This window comes from Eptesicus fuscus, chromosome 1 (genome assembly GCF_027574615.1).
Source record: "Eptesicus fuscus isolate TK198812 chromosome 1, DD_ASM_mEF_20220401, whole genome shotgun sequence".
NCBI lineage: Eukaryota > Metazoa > Chordata > Mammalia > Chiroptera > Vespertilionidae > Eptesicus > Eptesicus fuscus.
Genome location: NC_072473.1, coordinates 92978258 through 93002328, shown reverse-complemented (window position 1 = coordinate 93002328; position 24071 = coordinate 92978258). Strand labels below are relative to the sequence as shown.

At 38.7% G+C, this 24071-nt stretch overlaps 1 protein-coding gene across 2 annotated transcripts in view; it reads left to right on the top strand.

The window, feature by feature from the left end:
* MTM1 (myotubularin 1) overlaps window positions 1–24071 on the top strand; it is a 116055-nt gene that overhangs the window by 15798 nt on the left and 76186 nt on the right. For both annotated transcript variants that reach the window (XM_054726583.1, XM_054726547.1), the window contains exons 2-4: window positions 10263–10334; window positions 13685–13757; window positions 15483–15577. In XM_054726583.1, coding sequence (XP_054582558.1) covers window positions 10272–10334; window positions 13685–13757; window positions 15483–15577 — 231 coding nt within the window. In that variant the 5' untranslated portion in view covers window positions 10263–10271. The remainder of the gene's footprint in view (window positions 1–10262; window positions 10335–13684; window positions 13758–15482; window positions 15578–24071) is intronic.

The following is a 24071-nucleotide window of genomic DNA, read 5'->3' as shown; positions in this document are numbered from 1 at the left end:
CTTAGTAAGGAGATGTTTTGAAATGGCACCTTCATTACTATTACAGCTATGACTCTTTGCATATGTTTACTCTTACCATCACTGTTTACAGTTAACTTTTGTTTAAGGTACTTTTTACTGATAAATGTAAATTGTACTTTTTGGGAACAGTGTCTAATGGGGAAATAGTTAAACAAAATACAGTTTTGTCATGGAGCAGATCAGCTGGGTTCATAAATTTGGGAATTGGCAGGTGGATGGGGAACTTGATCTTGTTTCTATTTTAAAACTTTGTTTACTGGCAGGTATCTGAAGGTTACAAAATCCATTGGCGAATTTAAAGACCTGTTTAAATGTATATAATATCATTACTAGGTAGCCTTTTTATTTTAAAAAGTTAACCTGATGGTGGTTGACTTTTCTAATAGTTTATTCAGCATACCAATTTCAATTTATGAAGCATTCTAAAGTTACTCTGTTCCATAGCCACAGCTTATGCCTCTAAAGCCATTCAGCTGTCTTGAAGATACGCCATTTGTTCTGAGGGGACCAAGTAATAGGGTGAATGGATCAGCTTAAATCCATCATCAACCATGGGAAAAAATGATTCAAAATGCGTTCTCCACTGGATCTGAATTATGTTGTTTTTAGCCTGTGGTCTTTACAACGTATAAATAAGTAAAAGTAAGTGTATTGTGATCTTTAAAATGAATAATAAATATTAAAAATGATTCAGAGTGAGTTTCTAAATGATGAACTATTTAATATTTCATAATTTCCAAAATAAGAATAATCAAAACAAACCCCTTTTAGCCCTGAGATTTGATGTCACTAAGACAAATTGAGAAACTCTGATGTATATGTTTTGCGATTATCTACTTGGATAATAAGCAGTTTACTTTGACAGGGGGTTACTGTTTTAGAATAAATACAGTTAGATTTACTGTAAGAAGCCTCTAGTGTATTTCTAGATTCCTGCGTTAGAATAGAAGGTAATGAGGCAAGGTCTCCATGTTAGGGATCCCATGGAAAGTTTCCCTGGGCTAGGACTCGAGTGTTTACTTTTTTTAATGGAAGTAGGCATGCTTTGAGGATAACCTGCTTTAAGGCTGTTCAGAGCCTTGCCAAGATTATATGGATCATCTTAGAAAATGTGTATGAAGAATTGTTAGGCAGTGTTAGACATCATGTATTTTATGAAGAATCCAGCTGAGTATATTAGTGCCAGTTTGTGAATCACTTAGAGTTTATCTAAACATCTCCTGTAAGAGGAAGGGACCCTGTGCCTCTGTTTTGCCATCTGCTGTGCCAGCATTTTACATGTTCCTCATCACAGCTTCATGCAGTAGGTAGTATTATGCCCATTTCACAGATAGGGAACTGCGGTTTATCCAGGGTTACATGACCATTATTATTAATCAGGTGACAAAGTTGGTATTTGAAACACAAACTGGTCTAAATACAGAATCCCCTTCTTTTGTCAACTACATGGCACAGTTTTGCAGCTGGTCATAGTGCATTTTTACAAAGTATAAGCTGTGAATGGTGAGGTTAATAACAATTGTTATTTGCTTTGGCTGAGGGAAGTTCACTTTAAAATAATTTATTTTAATAGTTTAAGGCAGAGGGTGACAGCTTGTTTTTGTAAATAAAATCTTACTCTGGAGTACAGCCACATTCTGTCATTTCCGCATTGCCTATGGCCACTTTCATGCTACAACAGCGTTCAGTAGCTACAATAGAGTCTATATGGCTCACAAAGCCTAAAATATTTACTATGTGCCCTTTTACAGAAAAAGTTTACCAACGCCTGTTCAAAGGAAAATGTATAAAAATGAAATAAATTTCTAGTTTTGTAAACCATCATTTATTTTCATGTGGGTTGGGCAAATGTAGAAGTTGAATTGATAGTGTACTAGCCTCAAAATGGTTGCTATGTGAACATTTCTCTTTTGTGCTGAGAGTAGTTTGGTTGAAGACATCTCAAGGTATCTTTTTCATTTTCTTGCCTCCTAGATGTCCTACAGTCAGAGCAACTTGAATGCAAAAGTCAGAATAAGTTGATTTAGTAAATCCTGTGTTTCCTGGCACTCCAGTTACAGAACAGAACTCCCTGCTATTAGTTCTCGTAGGGGAGAGGTGATACTCCCCTTAGAGGCCACATTGGAAATGGGGGAGGGTGTTTTTGTTTTTAGTGTAATGTATTGTAAAATAAATTATTTCATTATAATTCGGTATCCATTTATTTCTCCTTTATACTGGAGTTAAGACATTATATCAATTATTCTTTGAAATTGTGTTTAGGTTGATAATATCTATGATTTTCGTTTCAGGATAGCAAATGGGATTTACAGAAATTTGTTTTATAAGAAAGGGAGCATTGGGGCTTTCCTACGTATTTGGCATTTGTTTTCAAAACAGACTTCCAAGTAAAGAGAGCTCCTTTAGGAAGACCTGGAATTCTGGATTCAGAGGCTGCTTATGCATAACTTCTCACTCGTTGGTAGGCTTTAGAAGTTAGTTTTCAGACTGGGTAGAGTTTTTCTAGCTTTCAGGGGACCCTCCAGAGCAGCAGTCAGTTGGTGACCACTGTTCCAAAGGTTTCCTTAAACCAGCAGTCGCCAAACTTTCGGACCACACGGACCACTAGTGGTCTGAGGACCACCAGTTGGCCACTGCAGCTCCAGAGAAAGACCATTCTTAAACTTCATCTAAATGTGAACACAGGGTAAGAAAGCACACTGATTAAAAAAATAAAGAGAAGCCCTGCATGCTTTTTGTCTCTGTTGTTACATGGAAAGTTCAGTAAAACCACTAATTTGGGAACAGTGTCTAACAGGGGGAAATACTGTTTTAGAATAAATACAGTTAGATTTACTCTAAGAAGCCTCTAGTGTATTTCTAGATTCCTGGGTTAGAATAGAAGGTAATGAGGCAAGGTCTCCATGTTAGGGATCCCATGGAAAGTTTCCCTGGGCTAGGACTCGAGTGTTTACTTTTTTTAATGGAAGTAGGCATGCTTTGAGGATACCATGGAAACTAGAGCTCCAATTGGAGTTTAGATTTTGCTTGCAAAGGCCCTATGAAGTGGAGGTCAAACTTATTTTTTGGTTCTACTGCTTTTAGATTTTTACAAGAGGGTAAAAATGGCCCTCATTTGTTTGAAAGTGTTTATAGTTATGTCTGCTGCAGGTGTTTTGTGGAGTCCTGTTTTTCATATTCAATGGAGAGTAGAAGATTTTCTTAGTCTGGAAGAAGGGCATGATGAAAGAGGTTTGAGGGCCTTAATTTGAAATGTCTATTTCTTGGGAAGTGGGATGGTAGTGTTCAAGTTCTTTTGAGTGCTATTGCCTCAAGGAGGCATAAGTTAATGCTGGCATTCTGCTGCCCAGAGCCATCATGCCTTGATTAGGCAAAGATTTGTTCTACCATTTTTTTTTAAGCTTGCATGAATTTCTGCCTTAAATGAAACATTGGGAAAATAGCAGTTATTGCCCAGTTCATGCATTCATTTAACAAATGCCTATTAAGTACCTACCGGGTGCCAGCTAGTCACTGTTACAGGTGTTGTAAATGGAGCAGTAAATAAAACAGACCAGAATCCCTATCTAGTGGGGACTTGTATTCTGGTGGGGGCTTGTATTCTAGTGGGGGTTTGTATTCTGATGGGTGGAGGTAGAGGATAACAACAGATATCTGAAAGTTGGTAAGTGGTAGGAAGAGGGGATGGAGAGGAGCAGAGAGAAGACAAAGACAGAGGTAGAGGTGGAAGATCTGAGGGTGGGAAACTGGGGGAGACCACTGAGGTTATCTGTCTTGAATTTAAGGAGAAACACAATTAAGGCCATGTTGTGACTTAAAGTTTTGATTTATTAAATAATGCCACCTTTATTTGAAGGGGGTTGGAAGCCCCAAAGATTTCTTGCTTAAGTGAGTTGTTTTCTTAACTATGATTCTTAGTCTAAAACTCCTTTTCTGCTGAACTCGGGACCAGTCACATCTAACATGTTGTTGTTTTTAAAAAAATAGAGACCTTTTGGAAGCTCTTTTCTCTGGGTGGAAAGGACATTGCAGTGTTGGTCAAGAAGCCTAGGCTAGAGCTGGCCCTGCCACTAACTCATGCCAGGGCCTTGTCACACACCCTCTAGGCTATCCTGCTCATCTCCATAATAGGGAGGTTTGGGCTTAAATCATAACAAAAGTTGTTTTTCAGGATCAAAAATGATAGAAGTCTACCTTTGGTTAGAATCTTGTAATTAGCATATATATAGGGAATTAAGTTTCAATTTTCACTTTAAAGCCACGGTAGCCTCAATTCAATGTTTTTTAAACAAAAAGGATTAAAACTTGAACTTTAGAGGCTTTGGGCAAAATACTCTATAACCAAAAGGGTAGCTGACTTTTTTAAACTTCACTATAGTTTCTAATTATTATTGAACTGTGTTTAGACCAATGTAGATATTATGAAAGTACAGATGAGCTTTCCATGCTTGATAAGTTCAAGAAAGCCTAGGGCCTGTGCTCATCCATCTAGTACATTTTCCACAGCACTGTACTGCTTCCCGTGATCCTAATGAGACATTATTTTCATGTACTTTTTAAAGAGAAGCTTTATAGCTAGGTCACTACCAGCAATGCATTATCCCAATAGTCATTAACTTTCTTCCTAGTATTTATAGGGTCAGGACTAATTTGTAGTATAGGTTATGGTGTCAGCATTCAATAATTATCCTTTCGTAATTGAAAAAGTGATAATAATTTGTTTAACAAATATATCGGGGCACTGTTCTAAGACCTAAGGCCTGAGAAGTTAAATAACCTTCCCAAGGTCAAATACTGAGATGTAGAGTCAGAATTTGAATGGAGTCAGCTCCAACATCTATGCTTTGCAGCATCACACTGTTCCAGCTTCTGTGTATTTCAGGAATAATTGGAACCTTCAACAAAAAGAGGTTCACTGATGAGCTTTTACAGCGAACCTCATCTCAAAACTGACCCTTCTTACCTGGGCCCTCGGATTTCTCAGATTTGTACTTGATCTAACTTTTAGTAGCAGTTAATGTAACTCTAAAATGAGCGCTTTAGACTAAAAGACTGCATATTATATTAATCCATTTATATAAAATGTCCAGGATGGGCAAATCTGTAGAAATAGCAAATTCGTGATAGCTTCGGGGTTGAGAGAATGGGGAGTGATAAGTGACTAATAATGGTACGGGATTTCTCTTTTGGGGTGATGACAATGTTATAAGGTTTATTGCAGTTATAGTTGCATAACTCTGTGGATATACTAAAAGCCATTAAATTGTACACTTGAAGAGGGTGAGTTGTATTATATTTGAGTTATGTCTCAATAAGGTAGTTAAAAATAAGGGGAAAATGTGGACTTTCCTCTGTTATATTTAGTTCATTTTAAATTGAAAAATTTAAATGAGCATTGAAAATAGGAAGATTAATCTTTTATGGTTTATAAACAGGAACAGGAAGGTGAAGACTGAATTGACTATATAACCCAACATTTTCAATTTCTTCTGTTGACTTGACAGTAATAATTTAACTTTTGTTTGAAAACACTGACTTTTGAAATGATTTAAATATTATAGTATTTGATTATTAAAAAGTGATTTTGTATCTGTTACTGAAGAAAATTCCCCAAATATATCATCTTGTTTAGTCAATAGAATAATTTTAGAGCAAAAACATCTTACTTGCTCTATCTAGCCATCTTATCCATTCTCCTGTCTCATAATAAAGGGTTATTTTGCTAGGATTTGAATTTAAGGTTAGAGAAGCTTTTCAAGGATATTCTGTCAAAATTTAATTCATTTTAGAGTTATCATTCATTAATCTTTTTTTATTTTTTAAAATTTCTTTATTGATTAAGGTATCACATATTTGTCCTCATCCCCCCATTCCCATCCCACACCCCTCCCCACACATGCCCCCATCCCCCTGTTGTCCTTAACCGCTGGTTAGGCTCATATGCTTGCACACAAGTCCTTTGGTTGATCTCTCCCCTTTACCCCCACCTTTCCCTACCCTCCCCCTGAGGCCCGACAGTCTGATCCATGCCTCCTTGTTTCTGGGTCTGTTCTTGTTCATCAGTCTATGTTGTTCATTATTTCCCCTAGATGAGTTAGAAATACACTTATAAGAACTGAAAATGAGACAAGCAATAATGGTTATGGTGACAGGCAAATGAATCAGTCTGTAGTGAGTTTCTTTCTGGGCCAACAGTTCTTTTGAGACCAAATTTCAATGTCCAACAATTCCTTATGTGTACATGTCAGCACTGACATTACAGTTCTGGATGGTGGACAAATGGTGGTAATGCAGGTCCGACTCTCTCTGGTTTGGTCCTGGGCAACCTGCAGTGACGCACAGCTGCTAACTGCTAGTATAGCAAGGCGACGTCGAAGTCTTCCATCTCTGGACTGCTTCTCTTCTGTCTTCATGGCTGGAGTAGTCCTGCTGATTCCTCTCTGTTGCTGGAATCCACATAGTCTCGGAGTTGTTTTCTGAAAATATACAATCATATTCTTGACCAAAAGTTAATAAAGGAATATTTTCTATAAATTTGACTTGGGATCCTATATCATTTTTTGCCCAAATGATTTTCCTCTGGCTTGTTTTGACACCTTGTGTGTTTCTCATGGGTGTCTTGCTTTTAGCCTTACAATTATTTTTCTAAAGTATTAATTTTCTAGAGGTAATTTACTTGCAGGATATTTTTCCTTACATGATATTCCTCTACTATCCCCTCCTTTTTTGATTTAAATGTTAGGAGGCTTTTGAAAATTTTATAATGTAGTCTTGATGGCTTTTAAATTTTAATTTTTTGCACTATAATATTACTGTTTTAGGTTCATTACATGGTGCACAATTTTATCATGAGATGAAGTACCAATAAAAATTTTAGTTAACACTTTAGGAACACCTTTTTGTCCAGTACAATTAATTTTTCTAGAATATTCGCTTGTTTCAACTAGCCAATTTAAATTTGCCTGAAAACTTGACTACTATTTTACTGTCAAATTTATTACTCTAACAACAATCTTATTTTACCTTGTAAATATTGGTGGAAGGGATTATTTGCCTTCTTGAGTAGGTCCTGAGCATTCCTGGTGGTAGGCTGTATTTAGATATCGTAAACCCACTTCCCCACACCATGGGTACAAGACAACTCAAACAATTATTGTTGGAGTGAGAGGGCAGCTGTTGTCGGCCAAGTCTCTGTCGGTCACCTGGGTCCTGATCTGAGCTGGGCATGGAAAGCACGAAGCAGCCATGGGGGCAGGAGACCTCCCTCAGAAGGGGCTAGGTTTTAGGCCCCTGCAATGTTGGGGGGGTGAGGGTCTGTGCCCCACCTCTGTTGATCCCCAAATTCTCTCCTGATGGCCCCTCTGCGACTGTGCCTGTCTTAGGTTGTTCCTTCCTTGAGGAATCTTACCCGTCTCTGGCTAACCAGCCATCCTCCGGGGCCAAGCAGGGTGACGTGAGGTTCAGTTTTGTCTCCTTGGTAGCCTATGCCCCCGTGGCCTCCATGCCCAGCACCTGCCTTGGGATCCCCTCGCCTGCTGGCGGGGCCCCAGCACTGATCACATATCTTGTGGAACCCGGGTTTCTTCTCCAGGGAGGGCTCAGTTCGCCCCACTGGGTGAGAGACAGGTCCATGGCACCAGTCATCATGAGACTTCAACCTCGTCATGAACAGAGAGCTCATGCAACAGCTGTGAGCAATTGAATTGTGAGAAGAGGGTCTCTCTTGGCCTAAAGGGTAAGAGGGACCAATATAGAGTGCTCAGGTGCCTTCCCTGGAGGCCCTCTACACAATGAAAAGGATTAAATCCTTACATGTCCTTTTTAAATTGCTGCCAGACATTCAAAGAATTAGTTTGTACGTTTGCTTGGGATAATTGTATATTATGCTGTTGTAATTCTAAAGTATCAAGAGATGTGTTAAGTTTGTTTCCAAGCATCAAACAGATGATTTTTTTTTTATCCCCAAGGGTACGAGGAACAATATATTATAAGTACTGGGGGTGATCCAAATCTGGGAAAAATTTTAATGATAGTGTAGAATAATATCATGTAAGGATATTCTTTGTTCTAGTCCATGGCAATTCCCTTTCAAACTGGCTGTCCATTTCTTTTTATATATACAAGGTCTTAGTTACATTTTCTGCACCTCTACCGGGGGCACGTAGTGATAGTAGTGACACCCTTTTTTTGATGTCCACTCAAGCCATAAACCTCTCTTTAATTATACACACAAAGGGGCATTGTTTTGATTTTGTGTCATACAAAAGGGAAGCTTGTGGAGACCCCTGTGTATTTATACTTTCTTGCCCCACTCATGGACCTCCTGGATGTCCAGGGTGTTTGGTATTATTGGTAACTACATTAGTCAGGGGATCAGCCCACATAAGGGGTCTTACCCATGAAGCGTCAGGAGCATAAGACCAAAATACTTACCCTCTTGTCCCAGGTAAAATTACCGTACATCTTATGATTGCTAGCGTGGCTAGAAAGGCGTTCTCAGGCATTCTTGGGTTTCTGGTTACCTCACAATTTCCTCCCTGAGGTTTGACGTTCTGATTGATGTTTCTCTGTTTCTGGATCTATTTTCCCCCCCCTCAGTTTATGTTGTTCATTATATTCCACAATCATTAATCTTTTTGAAAAGTTATTTCTAATTTTATGTTGTTTCACATCTTAGTATGAGTTTTAGATTTCTGAAGTTTAGTATCCCTTTTTTATAAAGAAGTATTGTACTTTGCCCTAATTGTTCATTTTTATGCCTTATCTGCAGTTCCCTAGTTTCAGTGTTCAGGGATTTGGTGAACCAATATACCATCTAACTCCATCATGTTGTTTCACAATATTGTGTGTTTTACATGTAATCATTCATTCACTAAATAGTTATGAGTGTCAACTGTGTGCCAGGATACAGCCATGACCCAGGAGCTTGGAGAGCTCAATTCTGAGGATGGGGGACTGATAGTCCGAATCTTATAAGATTGTCCTCACCTGACCATTTCTCTGCCTCTTCATTCCTGTGGTTATGCTTATCTGCATCTTGTCATCTCTCTTGGGCCTTACTTAATGACAGTGATCGACACTGAAAAGCTATCAGATCACTAGTTTTTATGCTAAGGTGTGTTGATATTCTCCATGCTGCATTTTGTTAGCAAGTAGTTACTCATTTAATGAGCCTGGGGAAAAGATCTCACAAATATCAACAGTCACTTTGTTGAATTGAATGCTGTGTACCTCCCTGTGACTTCAGTGTACTTTTCTGTCACTAACTTTGATTAATAAAATAACTGAAACATTACTTAGATTCCTGTTATAATCTTCACAAGTGTAAATCTTGCATTATAACATTGTATATGTTCTGACATGATTCTTTCATTTATGTCTGTCTTGTGATGAATATGCATTATTTAAATTAAGTAAGTGAATCCTTTCCTTAGAAAAATACTGATTAAATCAAATCTTACTAATTTGATTTCCATCAAATTCATGCCACTTTAAATTGCCTTAATTTGAATAAAATATAATTCTTTTGTTGTTGTTGTTGTTAATCCTCGCCTGAGGATATTTTTTCCCATTGGTTTTTAAAGAGAGTGGAAGGGATGGGGAGAGACAGAGAAAAATATTGATGTGAGAGAGACACATTGATTGGTTGCCTCCCGCACTTGCCCCAACCGGTGCTGGGGATCGAACCTGCAACCAAGGTACATGCCCTTGACCAGAATCGAACCCACAACCCTTCAATCCTTGGGGTAATACTCTAACCATTGAGAAACCCAGCTAGGACAAAAATAGAATTCTTAAAGGGGAAAATACTGTGAGTTCAATTGTCTACTCTTTTTATTGCTCCGCTGCCTCTAAATAATCTTTAAAAATTAAGAAATGTGGAAATTTGAGGCTGCTGCACAGTTGCTAAACATTAAATTCTTTTAGATGACTATTTGAATGCAGTGAATAAAAAGTCCAGGAATATGTGTGCGATCTTCCTCTGGGCTCCTTCATGCATACATAGCTAGCTGCCCTTTCCTGTTCCTCCATAGTGCCCTGCACCTTTCACAGAGCTCTGTCCTTGATTGGTGCTGTGCCTAGTCCTTTCTGTGTGTCATTCCCACTGGAGAATACAGTAGAAATAGGGCCTGTAAAGTGTAGTACTGTTAGTTCTCAATTATAATATTTAAATAGCAGGTGTACATATGTCTGAAATTGCATACAATTCCGTTGACATTGAATGTTGTCTTTCTTGGTAGAGTTCCAGTATGGCTTCTGCACCAACTTCTAAATATAATTCACACTCCTTGGAAAATGAGTCTATTAAGAGGGTAAGTCGTGTTTTCAGATTTATCCCATCTCTTTCTCTGCATTTCTCTTTTCATATTAGGCAGTCATTTTGAATTTATTGAATTATTAATTACATTATTCGTTCACATAATGTAAATACTTCAATACATGTGGTTTTATTATCCCACCTTGTTCTAGAAAAAACAGGCTACCTTATATGTTTTATTTGAGTTTGGTTTGTAAATCCTTTCATGTAACTTCATTTTTGAGAATCTCTGTGTTGTGAATATTACATTTGAGGTATAGCAGGCAGTCCCTCTCCCCTGAAAGTTTTCTGAAAGAGATATTGGAAAACCCTCCTGAAAATTGGCATTATTTTCTAATTATGATGATAAAATAGTTGCATGACTAAAACAAATACAATATTAACAGAAAATGGTTCAAAGTATTGAGGAGAAAATTATGTAACTAGAGGGAGATTTTGGAACATAAATTGGAAGTAAGGGATCAATTTAAAATAAGCTTTATTCATGGCCCTTTAAAGGCTTTTGATACATTTTCTTGATTATCCACCGCAAAGGTTATTTACACTCCCAATGGCCATGTAGGGGGATGCAATCAAAGGGAGAAAACTGATGTCTTTTAATTTGTATTTCCCTGATTACTAACTAGGTTGGTCTTTTAAAAAAGAAGAAAATGTGCTTTTGTTTATTTGTATTTCTTTTGTGAAGTGACTATTCATGTGCTTTGCCTAATTGCCTTTGGAATGTTTGGAGGACTTTTTCTATTGATTTATAAGTGTTCTTTATATATTATAACCAACTCTTTATAATATACATTACAAGTCTTTGTCCTAATTATTATTTTTTCTTTTTTATTGACTATATTCCCTGAACTGTACACTACATCTCTGTGGCTGGCTTATTTTATAACTGGAAGTTTGTACATCTTACTCCCCTTCACCTTTTTCACCTAGTTTATTGTCAGCCTTTTAAGTATATTTACAGGATTTTGTCTAAAGATATTTATAATATTTTGTTCTTATTTTTAAAGTCACAGGTTTAAAGTTTTTATGTAATCACATCTACCAAGCTTTTCCTTTATAGTTTCTGCTTTTGGTATCATGTTTATAAGGACTCTTTACTCACCAAGACTACATACATTTTTATTGTATTTTAGTAATGTTATGGTACAAGAATCAGCTCTAAACACAAAAGTAGCCCTAGCTGGTTTGGCTCAGTGGATAGAGCATCAGCCTGTGGACTAAAGGGTTCCAGGTTCGATTCCGGTCAAGGGCACATGCCCGGGTTATGGGCTCGATCCCCAGTAGGGGGCATGCAGGAGGCAGCTGAGCAATGATTCTCTCTCATCATTGATGTTTCTATCTCTCTCTCCCTGTCCCTTCCTTTCTGAAATCAATAAAAATATATTTTTTAAAAAGTAACTCTAAGAAGGTATAACATTAAAATTAAGTATATCCTATGCTAATTTCATGTTATCCTGTGTTAATCAAACATGTGTTTTCCTTATTTTGTGGTTGAATTATGCTTTCTTCTGACCCAGAACTGTGATATTTCAAAGGCATACTGAATATTAAATTTGCTCATTATACTTGTTTTTAGTTAGTGAGAGGTGGTGTTAAAGGATGATGGTAATTTATTTCCAGTCTTATTTATATAAGGTGTGTGGTTTTGCTCTTTATTGAGGAAGGCATTCCTAGCTGGGGACAACTTGTCTTGTCCTCCTAGTTAAAAATGCTTAGCTTGCAAGCACTAAAACATACTGGAAATTGGCTAAGAATTTTCATTTTGTGCCTGAATAAAAAAGATACAACCATTAAAAACCTAGGAAAGCACCCCTCTTTGATAGCTTGTATATTACCTAAATACACAATTCCCATTTCTCTCATTTGATAATACTTTACATAGCCCTTAATAATTCACAAAAGTGTGCTTGTGCATTTTGTTTCACTTAATACATTCACAAAACCCCTTTGAGGGAAGTATTAACTAACTTCACACATGAAATGATTGCAGTGTGACATTTTGGAAAACAAGTAGAAAAAAATGAATGAAAAGTAATGCTGAGAAAAACCTTTTGCCCAAACAAATTTTAATGATGTGCCTCATATACCCTAAAGTGGACACAGCCAGCCCGTCATTGCTATGAATACACTATGGCAGTTGAATAGATTGAGAGACACCTTACCAGGCATCCGGGTCACAATGGCCAATTATGTCAAATTACACTTAGAACTTCACTATGGGTTTCAGTGGTTACTACTTGCCTCCCTGAGGGAGCTGCTGTGAATAAGGCACAGGCCTGGAAATACCTCTGAAGCCAGGAGGCCTAGAGACATGGCAAGTATTTGTATTGATGGTACCTAAGCCTCTTGTCAGCTCCAAAGTTCAATAACAGCTTTCCTCTTATCAGATTACCTAAATGAGGAAGGATCTTAGTAAAATAAGAAACCCAATATGTAATAAAGGTTATTCTCTGGCATTGTAAGAAGAGTCTGTGATTACTGTGGCTCAGGTAAGGCCCCATTGAAAGAAGTTTTCATTTCTACTCTTAACAAAAAAGATAAATGACTAAATACTTAATATGAAACAAACTCACAGTATACATGTATCTATAGAAGACATTTAATATTTACTTTTTGTCATTTTTCTGAATGCTGTTAATAGTGAAGTGCTTGGAAGGGGTGTTTAAAATTAATATTCGTTAAAAGCATGCTAATATTATTTGCAGACTAAAAGTTATCACTGCTAATGAACTTTGAGGGTATGTTTTAGTTTAAATTTTCTGTGCCAATGTTCTATAATGATAAGTATTTCTCTGTATTTTTTCCTTTATAAAGTACTAGGAGCCCGTTGCACGAAGTTTCGTGCAATAGACTTTTCCTTCACCTGGCTGCCAGCACCAGTTATCCACCAGCAGCAGTTTTCCTCTGGCCACCCGCCCATCAGAGCGCCTCCCGCCAGCAGGATCGGCCACCCTGAGAGGAACTCTGATCGGGAGGCGCTCCGATCGGGCGTGTGGCCAGAGGAAAACTGCTGCTGGCGGAAAACTGGTGCCAGCAGCCACACAATCAGCCACCATGTTTTCCGCAGCGCCGGCCTAAGCAGCGCTGGCCGTTTAAGCCAGCGGGAGGAGCAGGGGTCGGGGACTCGCGAGTCCCCGCCCCCCGGTCCTACCGCCAGCCAATCGGCCACCCTGAGTCCCGCCCCCCGCGCCTCCAGCCGGCCCAATCGTGGGCATAGCGGAGTGATGGTAATTTGCATATTACCATTTTATTAGGTATGATATTTCTGGTCAGTTGTTTTCAGGTTGCTTGAAAACCTGTGCAAATGTAATGTCATTACTTCTGATGCCACTGTTTCATTTACAGACTTCTAGAGATGGAGTCAATCGGGATCTCAGTGAGGCTGTTCCTCGAATTCCAGGAGAAACTCGCATTACTGGTAAGGATCCTGTGAAGTTAGGATTTGCATAAATTGGTGAGAGGTCCAGCAGGATCAGATGGCTTCTATTACTCATGCTCTTAGAAGTCAAATTTAGACAAATAAGCTAGCTTTGTTTAAAAGTGCTAATATGGAGAGAACTCTATGTATTAGTTTCTTGATCAAAGAGTTCTTTCAAGAGCTTTGTGCTCTCCAGGATAATGATATACTTTTCTCTGTATCAAAGACATAATTATTTTTTGGGGGAAATGTGGTTTATCTCTTGAAGGTTACTTATTGGAGTGATAAGCTCTCAGGGCTTGAGGTTATAAGGACAAAATAATATTAAGGTTTTCTAGTCTATGATGTATGCTTTAAAATGATCAAGTTAAAGGCTTAAAATCTCAGTATTCTCTTCTTTGAAATGTAGGAAACCATAATGGTTTAAAAAAGCTTTCATTTGCCCGATAACTGAAGTTAGTAATATTGATGTCATAATTTTATTGTTGACTTATTTTTTCATGACAAATTCATATTAAGAGGAAGGTATCTACTTTGGAAGAACCAGATTATTCTGGTTTAAGAATACAGACACATCTGACAGCTTCTGAGCCAAGGGCTGATATTGTAGGCTTTCACATTTTACATTAGGGTCGACTCCCTCTCAGATCCCCATATATTTGGTGATAATATAGTTACCATTGTTTCAGGGAACCTTTGGTTTATTGACTAAGATCTTGATTGTTTAGCTTAAATGGATGGTGCTAATTAGATTAAGGTCATAGATATGGTGCCTTTGTGAATTAGTTAACCATGCATCAGGAGAAACTGTTTCATGTCCACCGACTTGCAAGCATTCCAATTTCTGGATAAGAGCAAAGAGGATAGCTTACTTTTGGTGATTTTCATATATGAAGTTTTGATGCTCTGTATCAGTGCCAAAACCTTAACTGGTGTGTAGTAACTGAATTAGCATGAGGTAGCCTTACTGGGTATTTTTCATTTAGCACCTGAGGAGAAAGGGATTTCAAGCTTGTTTTAAAAAATTAAAAGCCATTAACACATTCAAGGACATCCTTGAAAGATAAGAGAAAGATACATTTTTATAATAAATTAACTCTCCTAATTTATTTTCTCCTTATGTTTGATTCTACCAAAATTGTACTATTCTCTTGGCCATCTGTTTTATATCATTTAAAAGTTTGAGATGTATCTAGCTAAACTCTCATCTGGACTATTAAAAGAGAAAGAGTAGACTATCGAAACCTCTCTACTGCTGACTTTCATTTATCAAAAACAGCACAATGTTTGTATGATTAGAGGTTGGCAAACCTCAAACTCCATCTGGTGGTTAGTCCATGAGACTGTCCTACAGAATTGCAATCCTCTGGTTGAAATAGCTCAGCAGTTACCTTTATAACCTCTTGAGAGTAGCAGCATCAGTATCCTCATTCACTTTTGCTCTCCAGCTGTTATCCCCTTGCCCCACGTAGTGACAACATGGTGGGCAAGCTCAGAGAAGCACCACTAGTGCCTACAGGTGACGTGTGGCCCCACTCGTTCCCTAACGGCCTCACTAGACGGAGCATGGTAATGTAGAAACATTGCCAATGCTTGCTTTCAAACTTTTCAGTGACTTTTATTGTAGTTATTCTTAGCCAAATAGTTTATATTAAATTAGTGCCATTTGTTGTATATCTTGGTATATATTTCCATTATTTTAGGGTACTTTTTTTATCTTAATAGACAAAGAAGTTATTTACATATGTCCTTTCAATGGCCCCATTAAGGGAAGAGTTTACATCACAAATTATCGTCTTTATTTAAGAAGTTTGGAAACGGTAAGTAGAATCTAAGACCATAAAGATGACCCTAACTGTTAAAGATAATGCTAAACTGTTTCTCTTCTAACTTGCAAGATTGACTGTGGCTCAGATTAACATGGGGGATACATTGCTTCTCAACTCTTAATTTTTGGCTTATGCAAAGCTTATTTTACACTAACACCTATATATGTAGGAATAGAGTGAATTTAAAAAATTAAGTTTGGTCTCTCATAATAGTGGGGAGGGGTTGGTAACTGTACCCACTTGCTAGTTTGGAGAAGTTAGGTGGGTGTAGAACAGTGGTTCTTTAGAAGAAGCACAGAGAAAATTCACCTGTGGAGCTTAAAAACACTACAGTGTCCTAGATTTATTACATCAGAACATCTATCTCTTTGGTCCAGGCACAGTTGTAATTTTTAAAACATCGCAGAAGAAAATACTGATGTGAATCCCTTGTTCAGGCCCACCTCTCTAGAACTTTTTAAGTGTTCGATTACAAATCATCAGGTAGCAGTTTAGAACTAGACTGTCTATGGTGTGGCTTAATGCCACTCTACCTTTTCATTCCAGAGCCACAAAATGTTTACCACAACATTTTAAGTAATGTTCCACTGGTGGAAAGATGAGATAGAGACAATATGTTCCAGAAGGGAAAGAAGGAGTGAATGGCCTCTGTGACTGTCACAGAAGGACCTATAGTAGATGTGGTGGGTCGCCATTGCTCAGGCTGGCCTGAAGGGACAGCTTTACTTTGATGAGATGGACCAAGGGGGAGTGAATACATCCAGGGTACATGGAAGAGAGCCCAACAGCAGCTTTTACACAGGAGACAGTGAGACTGTTGGGGGAATCTCACTTTTGTTTTATTGCTTTTACCCTGCAATTTCTTCAGGACAGTTCTAATCTAGATTAGATTGCATCTTTTGATTATTTTTATGTTCAGTATTGTGTCCAAAGTCTGAAAAATTCTGTTTATTACTCCTGCTGCCTTAGTTGTAGGAGTTTACTTCTATAATATTCATAGACCCATTGGGTCCTGAGATTGGATATTTTATTTATGTGAATCTATTCAGGCTTCTAAGTAAGACTGGAGCTAAGCAAATGTTCCTCGTTTTGCAAAAGAAGAGTCTGGAAATTAATGGAGCAGTGAGCTAGATGTCAACTCTTTCCAACAATTGGCAGCAATTCTAGAATTAATCATTTAAATAGATGACTTTTAAGTAACAAGAAAAGAAAGAAACCATTGGGAGTGTTATTCACATTGTCTTAATTGAATCAAGGCATATAACAGACCCCAACCAAGAAACATGGGCCGAATAGTGGCAGTACATTTAGGTGGAGTTATAGACTGTGTATTAAAAGCTTGCTACCAACCAGGAAGGGCAGTCATTCACATCTTGTAGTGTGGGCCCTTTGCCTCCAGTGTTTCTAATGCAGTGCAAATGAGCACATAGAAAGCATGCGTGTCCAATATGTGAAAACGCAAAACTAGATGGCAGAATTGGAATTGGGAACTATCTTAATCAGCTAGGATTTTGGAGTGAAACTAATAATATGAAGTTTAGCATAAATAACATTTACAGTTGTATCAATAAAGATGGAAGAGGTTTGTTTCAACAGGGGCCCATTCTTATTTGACCCAATAATTATACATGATTGATTAAAAAGTTAATAGACCTATAGGGTGAATTAAGAAAAGTATAATAACGGCGAGACAAAATGAGATGGTAGTCCCATCTGAAGTGTCGTGTTCACATCCTGATGCCATATTTTAAGAGGAACAGTGACAAACTAGAGATGGTTCAGACAAAGGGAACCAGGCTAGTAAAGGTGCTGCAATATGAGCAATGATCAAAATAAATGTTGATCTTTCATGTGAAGAGAAGAAGACAAAGGGAGACATGACAGAGCTACCTTGGAATGTATGAAGTGGCTTCTGTGAAGCACAGATTAGACTCATTCAGTACAGCTCCCAAGGGTCACACTGGGACAGATTAAAATATTTCATGCTAATACTGTGTAGGGGAGATTCATCAAAAATTTAGAATTAATGCAAGTGTTATAATGCCTTCACCTCTGAGACTTTTGGCTTGAGCCACACATATGCATGATTCCATTTTATGCTGTCATTAACGATGAACTAGAAAAATTATTGAAACTGGTGCTATGACAAGATTGTGTATATTGTGTGTTCTAAATGATGTAAAACAAACAAAGCTACCTGTAGAAAAGAGGCCAGAGGAAATACACCAAAAGTTTTAGTACTTGGGGTATTTGGAGAACAGATGGAATTAGGCATGCTTTGTTTTTTTCCCCTTCCACTTGGAAGGAGCATATACTCCTTTTATAATTGGGAGGACACTTAGCAAGCTTTATTTTGTTTTCATATGACACTCTAGAAGGTGGGAATTAGTGCTGAATGGGTGAATAAAATGCCCATTTGACACTGACTTCTAATTTTTTTCTTCTTCCCCTAAGTTTTATATTAACATTTTGACTGTTTGGACACAACATTTAGTCCAGGTATAAAAACAAACAGCTAACAGCAGAAAACATCATATAAAGAAAGCCACTTACGTGGTTATGTAGAAGCCCAAAAACAGTCATCATAATGTTTCTTAAAGTTATAAAAAACAGCATTAATTGTGGATTATGTTGCAAAATATGAATTTTTTGTTTGACAAAGCTGTCATCTCACTGGCATTTTGAAGTGGACACCTGTTTGTTTCAGGTATGTAAACACTGCAGTGGAAGTGCAGTCTGACTCCGAGTCCGCTGTCCAAGCACAGTAGTCATTTCCTTAGATTGTCATGGTGGCCCTCCTTCATGGTCTTCCCCCATCACTCTGGCCTGCATGATGCCTCCAGAGCAACCCTCCTTAGACCTAGGCTGATCAGCTTACTTCTCAGTTCCAAAACCTTTGTTGGCACCCTACTGCCCATAGAATAAAATCCACTTTCCTTTATATGGCATAAAAATCCTCCTAACTTCTCTTGTCTTGGCTCTTACCACATCTCCCATACTGTTCTCAAACTACACAAAGCCTCTTTCTTCCTTTTTCCCAGACTGAGAAGTCCTCCCGTGCCTCTGTACCCTTGCATGTGTTGTTCCCACTGTACCTGAATGCCCTTTCAGAAGCCACTATTCATCCTTCAGAACCCACCTCAAAATCATGTCCTCTCTGAAGCCTTCTCTAGCTTCCCGTAAAGATATCACTCCCTCTTTGTGTCCCCAGAGCCCTTTTTCTCATATCTGTATGTTAACACTTGTTATGAAACCTTCCCTGGCCACTCTGTCTAAACTTGTAATTCCCCTCCCAAAACTTCCTCTCTCCCTTCCATATTTATTTGTTTCTCCTGAGCACCTGCCACTATCTCCTATTTTATATATTTCACTGCTTTATCTTGTTCTTTGAGGACAGGAATGCTTGTCTTTCTCAGCACATAGGACAGAGACTGGTACACAAAGGTACTCAATCAGGCTGTGCTAAATAAAGGAATTCTGTCTTACTTATATGCTGCTTTGTCTGTGGTCCTAAGTAATGGTGGGTCCTTTTGGCCCTTTGTGCCTAGCTAGTACAGAGTCCAGTAGACAGTAGGTGTTCAGTAAAAGTGGATCCAATGAGTGAATTCGGGAGGGAACAGGCCTCATCACTGTGATTTGACTACATCTCAAAAATCATAGCCACCTTTTGATCTTGAGGGTGCTCAGGAATTTTTCTTGGTGTTGATCTTGTGAGTCCAGTAGAGGCCACTTTAGGCATGTAATACTTTAATCTGGTAGACTACCATGGGAGGGGTGCTTCCAGATTCCCTTCTAGGAACACTTTGAGTTCAGGTGCTATAGAGGATGAGAAAGACAAATTGACTCTTTGCTTATTCATACGTTCATATCTTTATTCCAGAAACTTTCATTGAGTCCTGTGGTGAATCTAACATCATGCCAGGTGAATGATGTGGAGATGAGTAATTGTGGTATAACATGGTGAAATCTGCAGTGGTTGCGTAATGCTGTGAGGTTACAAGGGAGAGGATTATTAACTGTGTGATGAGTCATAGAATGCTTTACAGAGGCAGTAATATTTGAACCAAGTCTTGAAGAATGGTATCAATTTCCTGGACAGGAGGGAAAGTGGGGGAGCATATCAGGTAGAGAGTTTTCATATCACATGTATAGCAATATGAAAAAATACCATATATGGTGGAAATGGCTGAGTGGTCTATTGGAGCTGGAATATAGGGGGTAGAGGGAGGAGTGGAGAATGGAAGGCAATGAAGCTGTATGCATGTTACATGGAGAATGACATATCAGATGTGTATTTCGGGAAGAGGAGTCAGGTTGCAGCATGTATGATACATTAGGGAGAGAGAGACTGGAGGCAGGAAGTTATTTTTGTTTTCCAGGTTAGCAATAAGAGCCTAATACAGCCCTAGTTGCAATAGAAAGGAGGGGACAGTCTTGAGAGATTCAGGATTTGCATGGCCATTAGAGGTGCGAGTTGAAGAAAATATTCGAGTTGAGAATGATTCCTGTGATTTTTTGGCTTGAATGATTGGGACTGCTCCCAGTCATCAAAATAGACATTACAGGAGAAGGAATGTGTTGGAGATAAACCCCATGGAAAATAAGTCTGAATGTGTGGACTTACAGCAGTATAACAACCAGGTGGAAATAGCTCAGAAGCAGTAGGAAACATGACTAAGGTTTCTGAAGTTATTAGCACATCAGTATCGGGAAAAATCATGTACATCCACAAGATTACTCTCAGAGAGATGTGGGCTGAGGAGAGAACCCTAGGGGACATGAACATTTTTCCATGATGGGAAGAGCAGAACCACTGGAGAAGAGAAAGAAGAGGCAGTAGAAAATCTGAGAGAAGGCTTTGGTAGAAGTCAGTAGAAGAGAAAAATCTCAAGTAAGGAGTAGAGCATGGTGTGAAATGTTACAGAGTTTAGTAAGATAAAGAATGAATAGAGCCCAACCAGCGTGACTCAGTGGTTGAGCAGGGGCGTGCAGGAGGCAGCTGATCAATGATTCTGTCTCATCATTGATGTTTCTATCTCTCTCTCCCTCTCTGAAGCTCTCTGAAATCAATAAAGAATATTAAAAAAAAACAACAAAAGAATGAACAGAGACTGTGCAGGGTGGCCTTTAGGAGGCACTGGGAGCCCAGGTAGAACAGATTTTGTGATGATGTGAATCTGGTTGGTCTCTCTTGCTCCTCTTTCTACCTCCCCATGGAAGATTTGCCACCTCCCTATCCTCAGTACACTTCTCTCTATTCATTCTTTGCCCCTTGGCTTCATCTACTCCCTGGCTCCAGTCACTTCTCTACAGATAACACCATATGTTAACAAAGCTCTTGAATTTACCAAGACTTTTTCCACACACTCTCATCCCATCCGACAACAGCTGACAGGTAAAGCAGACGCTACCCAGCCCATTCCCTAGACACTCCCTCCCCCTTGGCTTTGTTTTCTAGTGCTGACCTTTCTTCTGACCCCAGTTTCTCATTTCTTATTGCTTGCTGGAGTTTCCTTGACTTTCCACCTGGCAGCCCAGATATATGGCCCAACCAAAATTCCTCATCTCTTTCTCCCTTCTCAGTTCCTTCTTTTGGCATTATGTTTCTCTTGATGGTGTTACTTTTCTTCTAGTCACCCTAGAATCACGTCTCTAATCCCCTCCTCCCTTCTCTGCAGTCTTCGTTACATTTTCCCACCCTAGTCCAAGGTCTTATCACCAGCACCTATCTCCCAGGCTATTGCAGTAATTTCTCCTACTCTATTCTTGTTAGCTCTCTAAGACATTCTCACAACCTTATCATTCCTTTGCTCAGAAACTCTCATTGGTCCCTTTCCTTCCTCATTTCCGATTCTTTAGGCTAGGTACTTACAGTCCTCTGCAACCCCCCTCCCCCCAACTCATCTCTCTAATCCATCATACATGCTGTAATCTGACTTCCCTTCTTGAAATACACATCTGATGTCATTCTCCATGTAATGTGGATGCAGCCTCATTGTCACCCCTTCTCCACTCCTCTCTCTACCCTCTATATTCTAGCTCTAGCTGTCATTCAGCCCCAACACACACTCTGGATCAAGCTTGTTCCCTAAACAAGCCCTATGCTTTCTCCCCTCTGGATTTTCCTTCAGGACATATTCTCCACCTAGAACATCATTCCCCACCACCACCACCACACATTTTGAAAAAATATTTTGAAATATTTAACAAAATTTATAAAGGATAACATAACATCTGAGGATCTAACACCTAGCTGAAGAATTCCCATCTTCCCTTCACTTCAGAGGTAATCACCATCTGAAGATTGATATTTCTCACTCCTGGTCATTCCACACACTTCTTTTAAAAATAGAATGGAATATAGGGGATGTGAAGAAAGCTAAAGGAGAGGAAGCTTTTAAGCCTTCCAAATAAGTAGTTGCCAACCCTTAGCAGTGTAATTTGGTTCTAGAATTAGGACTGCTGATGAGATGAGAAAAGTGTTATATATATATATATATATATATATATATATATATATATATATATATATATAGTTTTTATTTTCGGTTGATAACTCAGAAATAATACCTCTTCCTGGATCAAATTCAAGGACAAATTTGTTGTTAGGATTTCCTCTAAAAGATAGCAGCACAGTGATTCTATTCTTCAGACAGAGTATCACCCAAAGATTCTTGACCCTCTATAAAGACAGAACACACATTAACTTTTATTCAGTAAAGGTATTTCTGTGTGGGACCAGAAGAACAGGTCTGTTTACTTTGCTTTTGATGGTTTACCAGTGCAGAGGCAGGACTTGGAGAATTGAGATGGCTGGATACCTTGCATGTCCATCAGACTCTCCCAAAAATATCTGGTTCTGAAATGAGTTTTGGACAGGTGCTAGGTATCATGCCACCCAAAAGCTGGGCATCTAACAAGTGTGGCCGCACTTAGGTTCCATGATCTCTCTAATTGGCTGCAATTTCAGCTGCAAGTCTTGGATACCACCCAGAAGGGAGGCAAAGTTTACCTTCCATTGTGGACATTTCAAAGCCAGACCTGTATGTTTTCCAGAGGGAAGGCCCAACCAATTCATTATAAGCATGAACAAAGAGGATTCCTGTAGTATTTATCTTTTCAGGAAAATACATTGGAAACTTTTCAAGATTGTTCTTTTTGAAAGTCCTTCTGTCTAGTGGATTTAGTACCTCTTTTCTTTAAAGGAGGTGAAATAATGTTAAAAAGACTAAAATAATAAAACATCCTAGTATGTCTAGGTAAGAACATCAGTGGGAACATAGCATCCACACTCTAGGTATTCTTTTAAACTTCAATCTTAAATCATCTTATATTGCTGCTGCAAAATTCCTGCTAATAACTTATGTCCCTTGTCCCTTGTTACCATACCATCCCAATTTGCCATTCTCTAAACTTGAGACTCTGGGGGCTATTGAGCCCTGCTGTTGAAAGTTATATTGTGGATTTAATTATTTCCATTACCAGTTCAGGCATTTTAGGCTGCAGAAAGGGTTTCATTGCTGCTTTGGCAATTCTTTTAATCTGGAATTGAATTCTCGTTACGTCCCCCTTCGTATCAGTGACTAACCTTCTCCATGTTCTTTAGCTGACCTCATCTCTTGCTGTGTTGAAAAGTTAAAAGTCATCCTCACAAATGTCCTATAAATTTCCTTCCATCACCTGATGATGTGTGTTTCCACATATCCTTTCCTCCTCTCCTATCTGAGAGGAAGGACCTAGATCTTGTCCAAAACAAATCCCTCTACTTGAGCCTTTCTCTGGAGCCTTAGTGCCCCATTATTCTTTACATCTTATGTTTGTGGTTTTCATTGGCTCCTCCCCTTCCCCTCACCCCACAGACCTACTCCAGTCTCTTTATTTTAAAACACCTTCTTGCATCCCTACTACCCCCTGATACTACTATCCTCTTTCTTCCCCTTCTTTGCCAGACTTCTTTTAAAAAATTAGTCCACACTGCTTCCACTTCCGGTCTATTAATTCCTTCACTTCTTGTGTTCTGGCTTCTGTTCTCTATTGAAACTATTCTTTCACTGCTCAGTTCCAGTGGCCTTGGTTGAGTCCTCAACTTTTTAACTTCTCTGCAGCTATAGGTATTGTTGATTATGCCTTCCTTCCTTTCAAAATGCATTCTTGGCTCTTCTGCTTCTTTCTGTCTCCTGCCTTTATTGCAATTCATTTCTTTCCCTAGAGTTCTGTATATTTCCCTAGAGTTCTGTACTACTCAACTTCTTCTTTCTCAGCTGTCATTTGCTTTCCAATTCTATAGCTCTAGTCCTGATCTTTTTTTATTCATTAACTGTTTCAGAGCCTGATGTGTGCCAAGCACTGTGCCAGGTGGTAGGAAATAGTGGTGCACACAGCAGACATAGTCTCTCCCTCATGAAGCTTTAGTTCTGATGGCATTGACAGACGTTAATTAGATAATCACACCAATATATATAACAACAAGCTGTGGTAGGTTGCA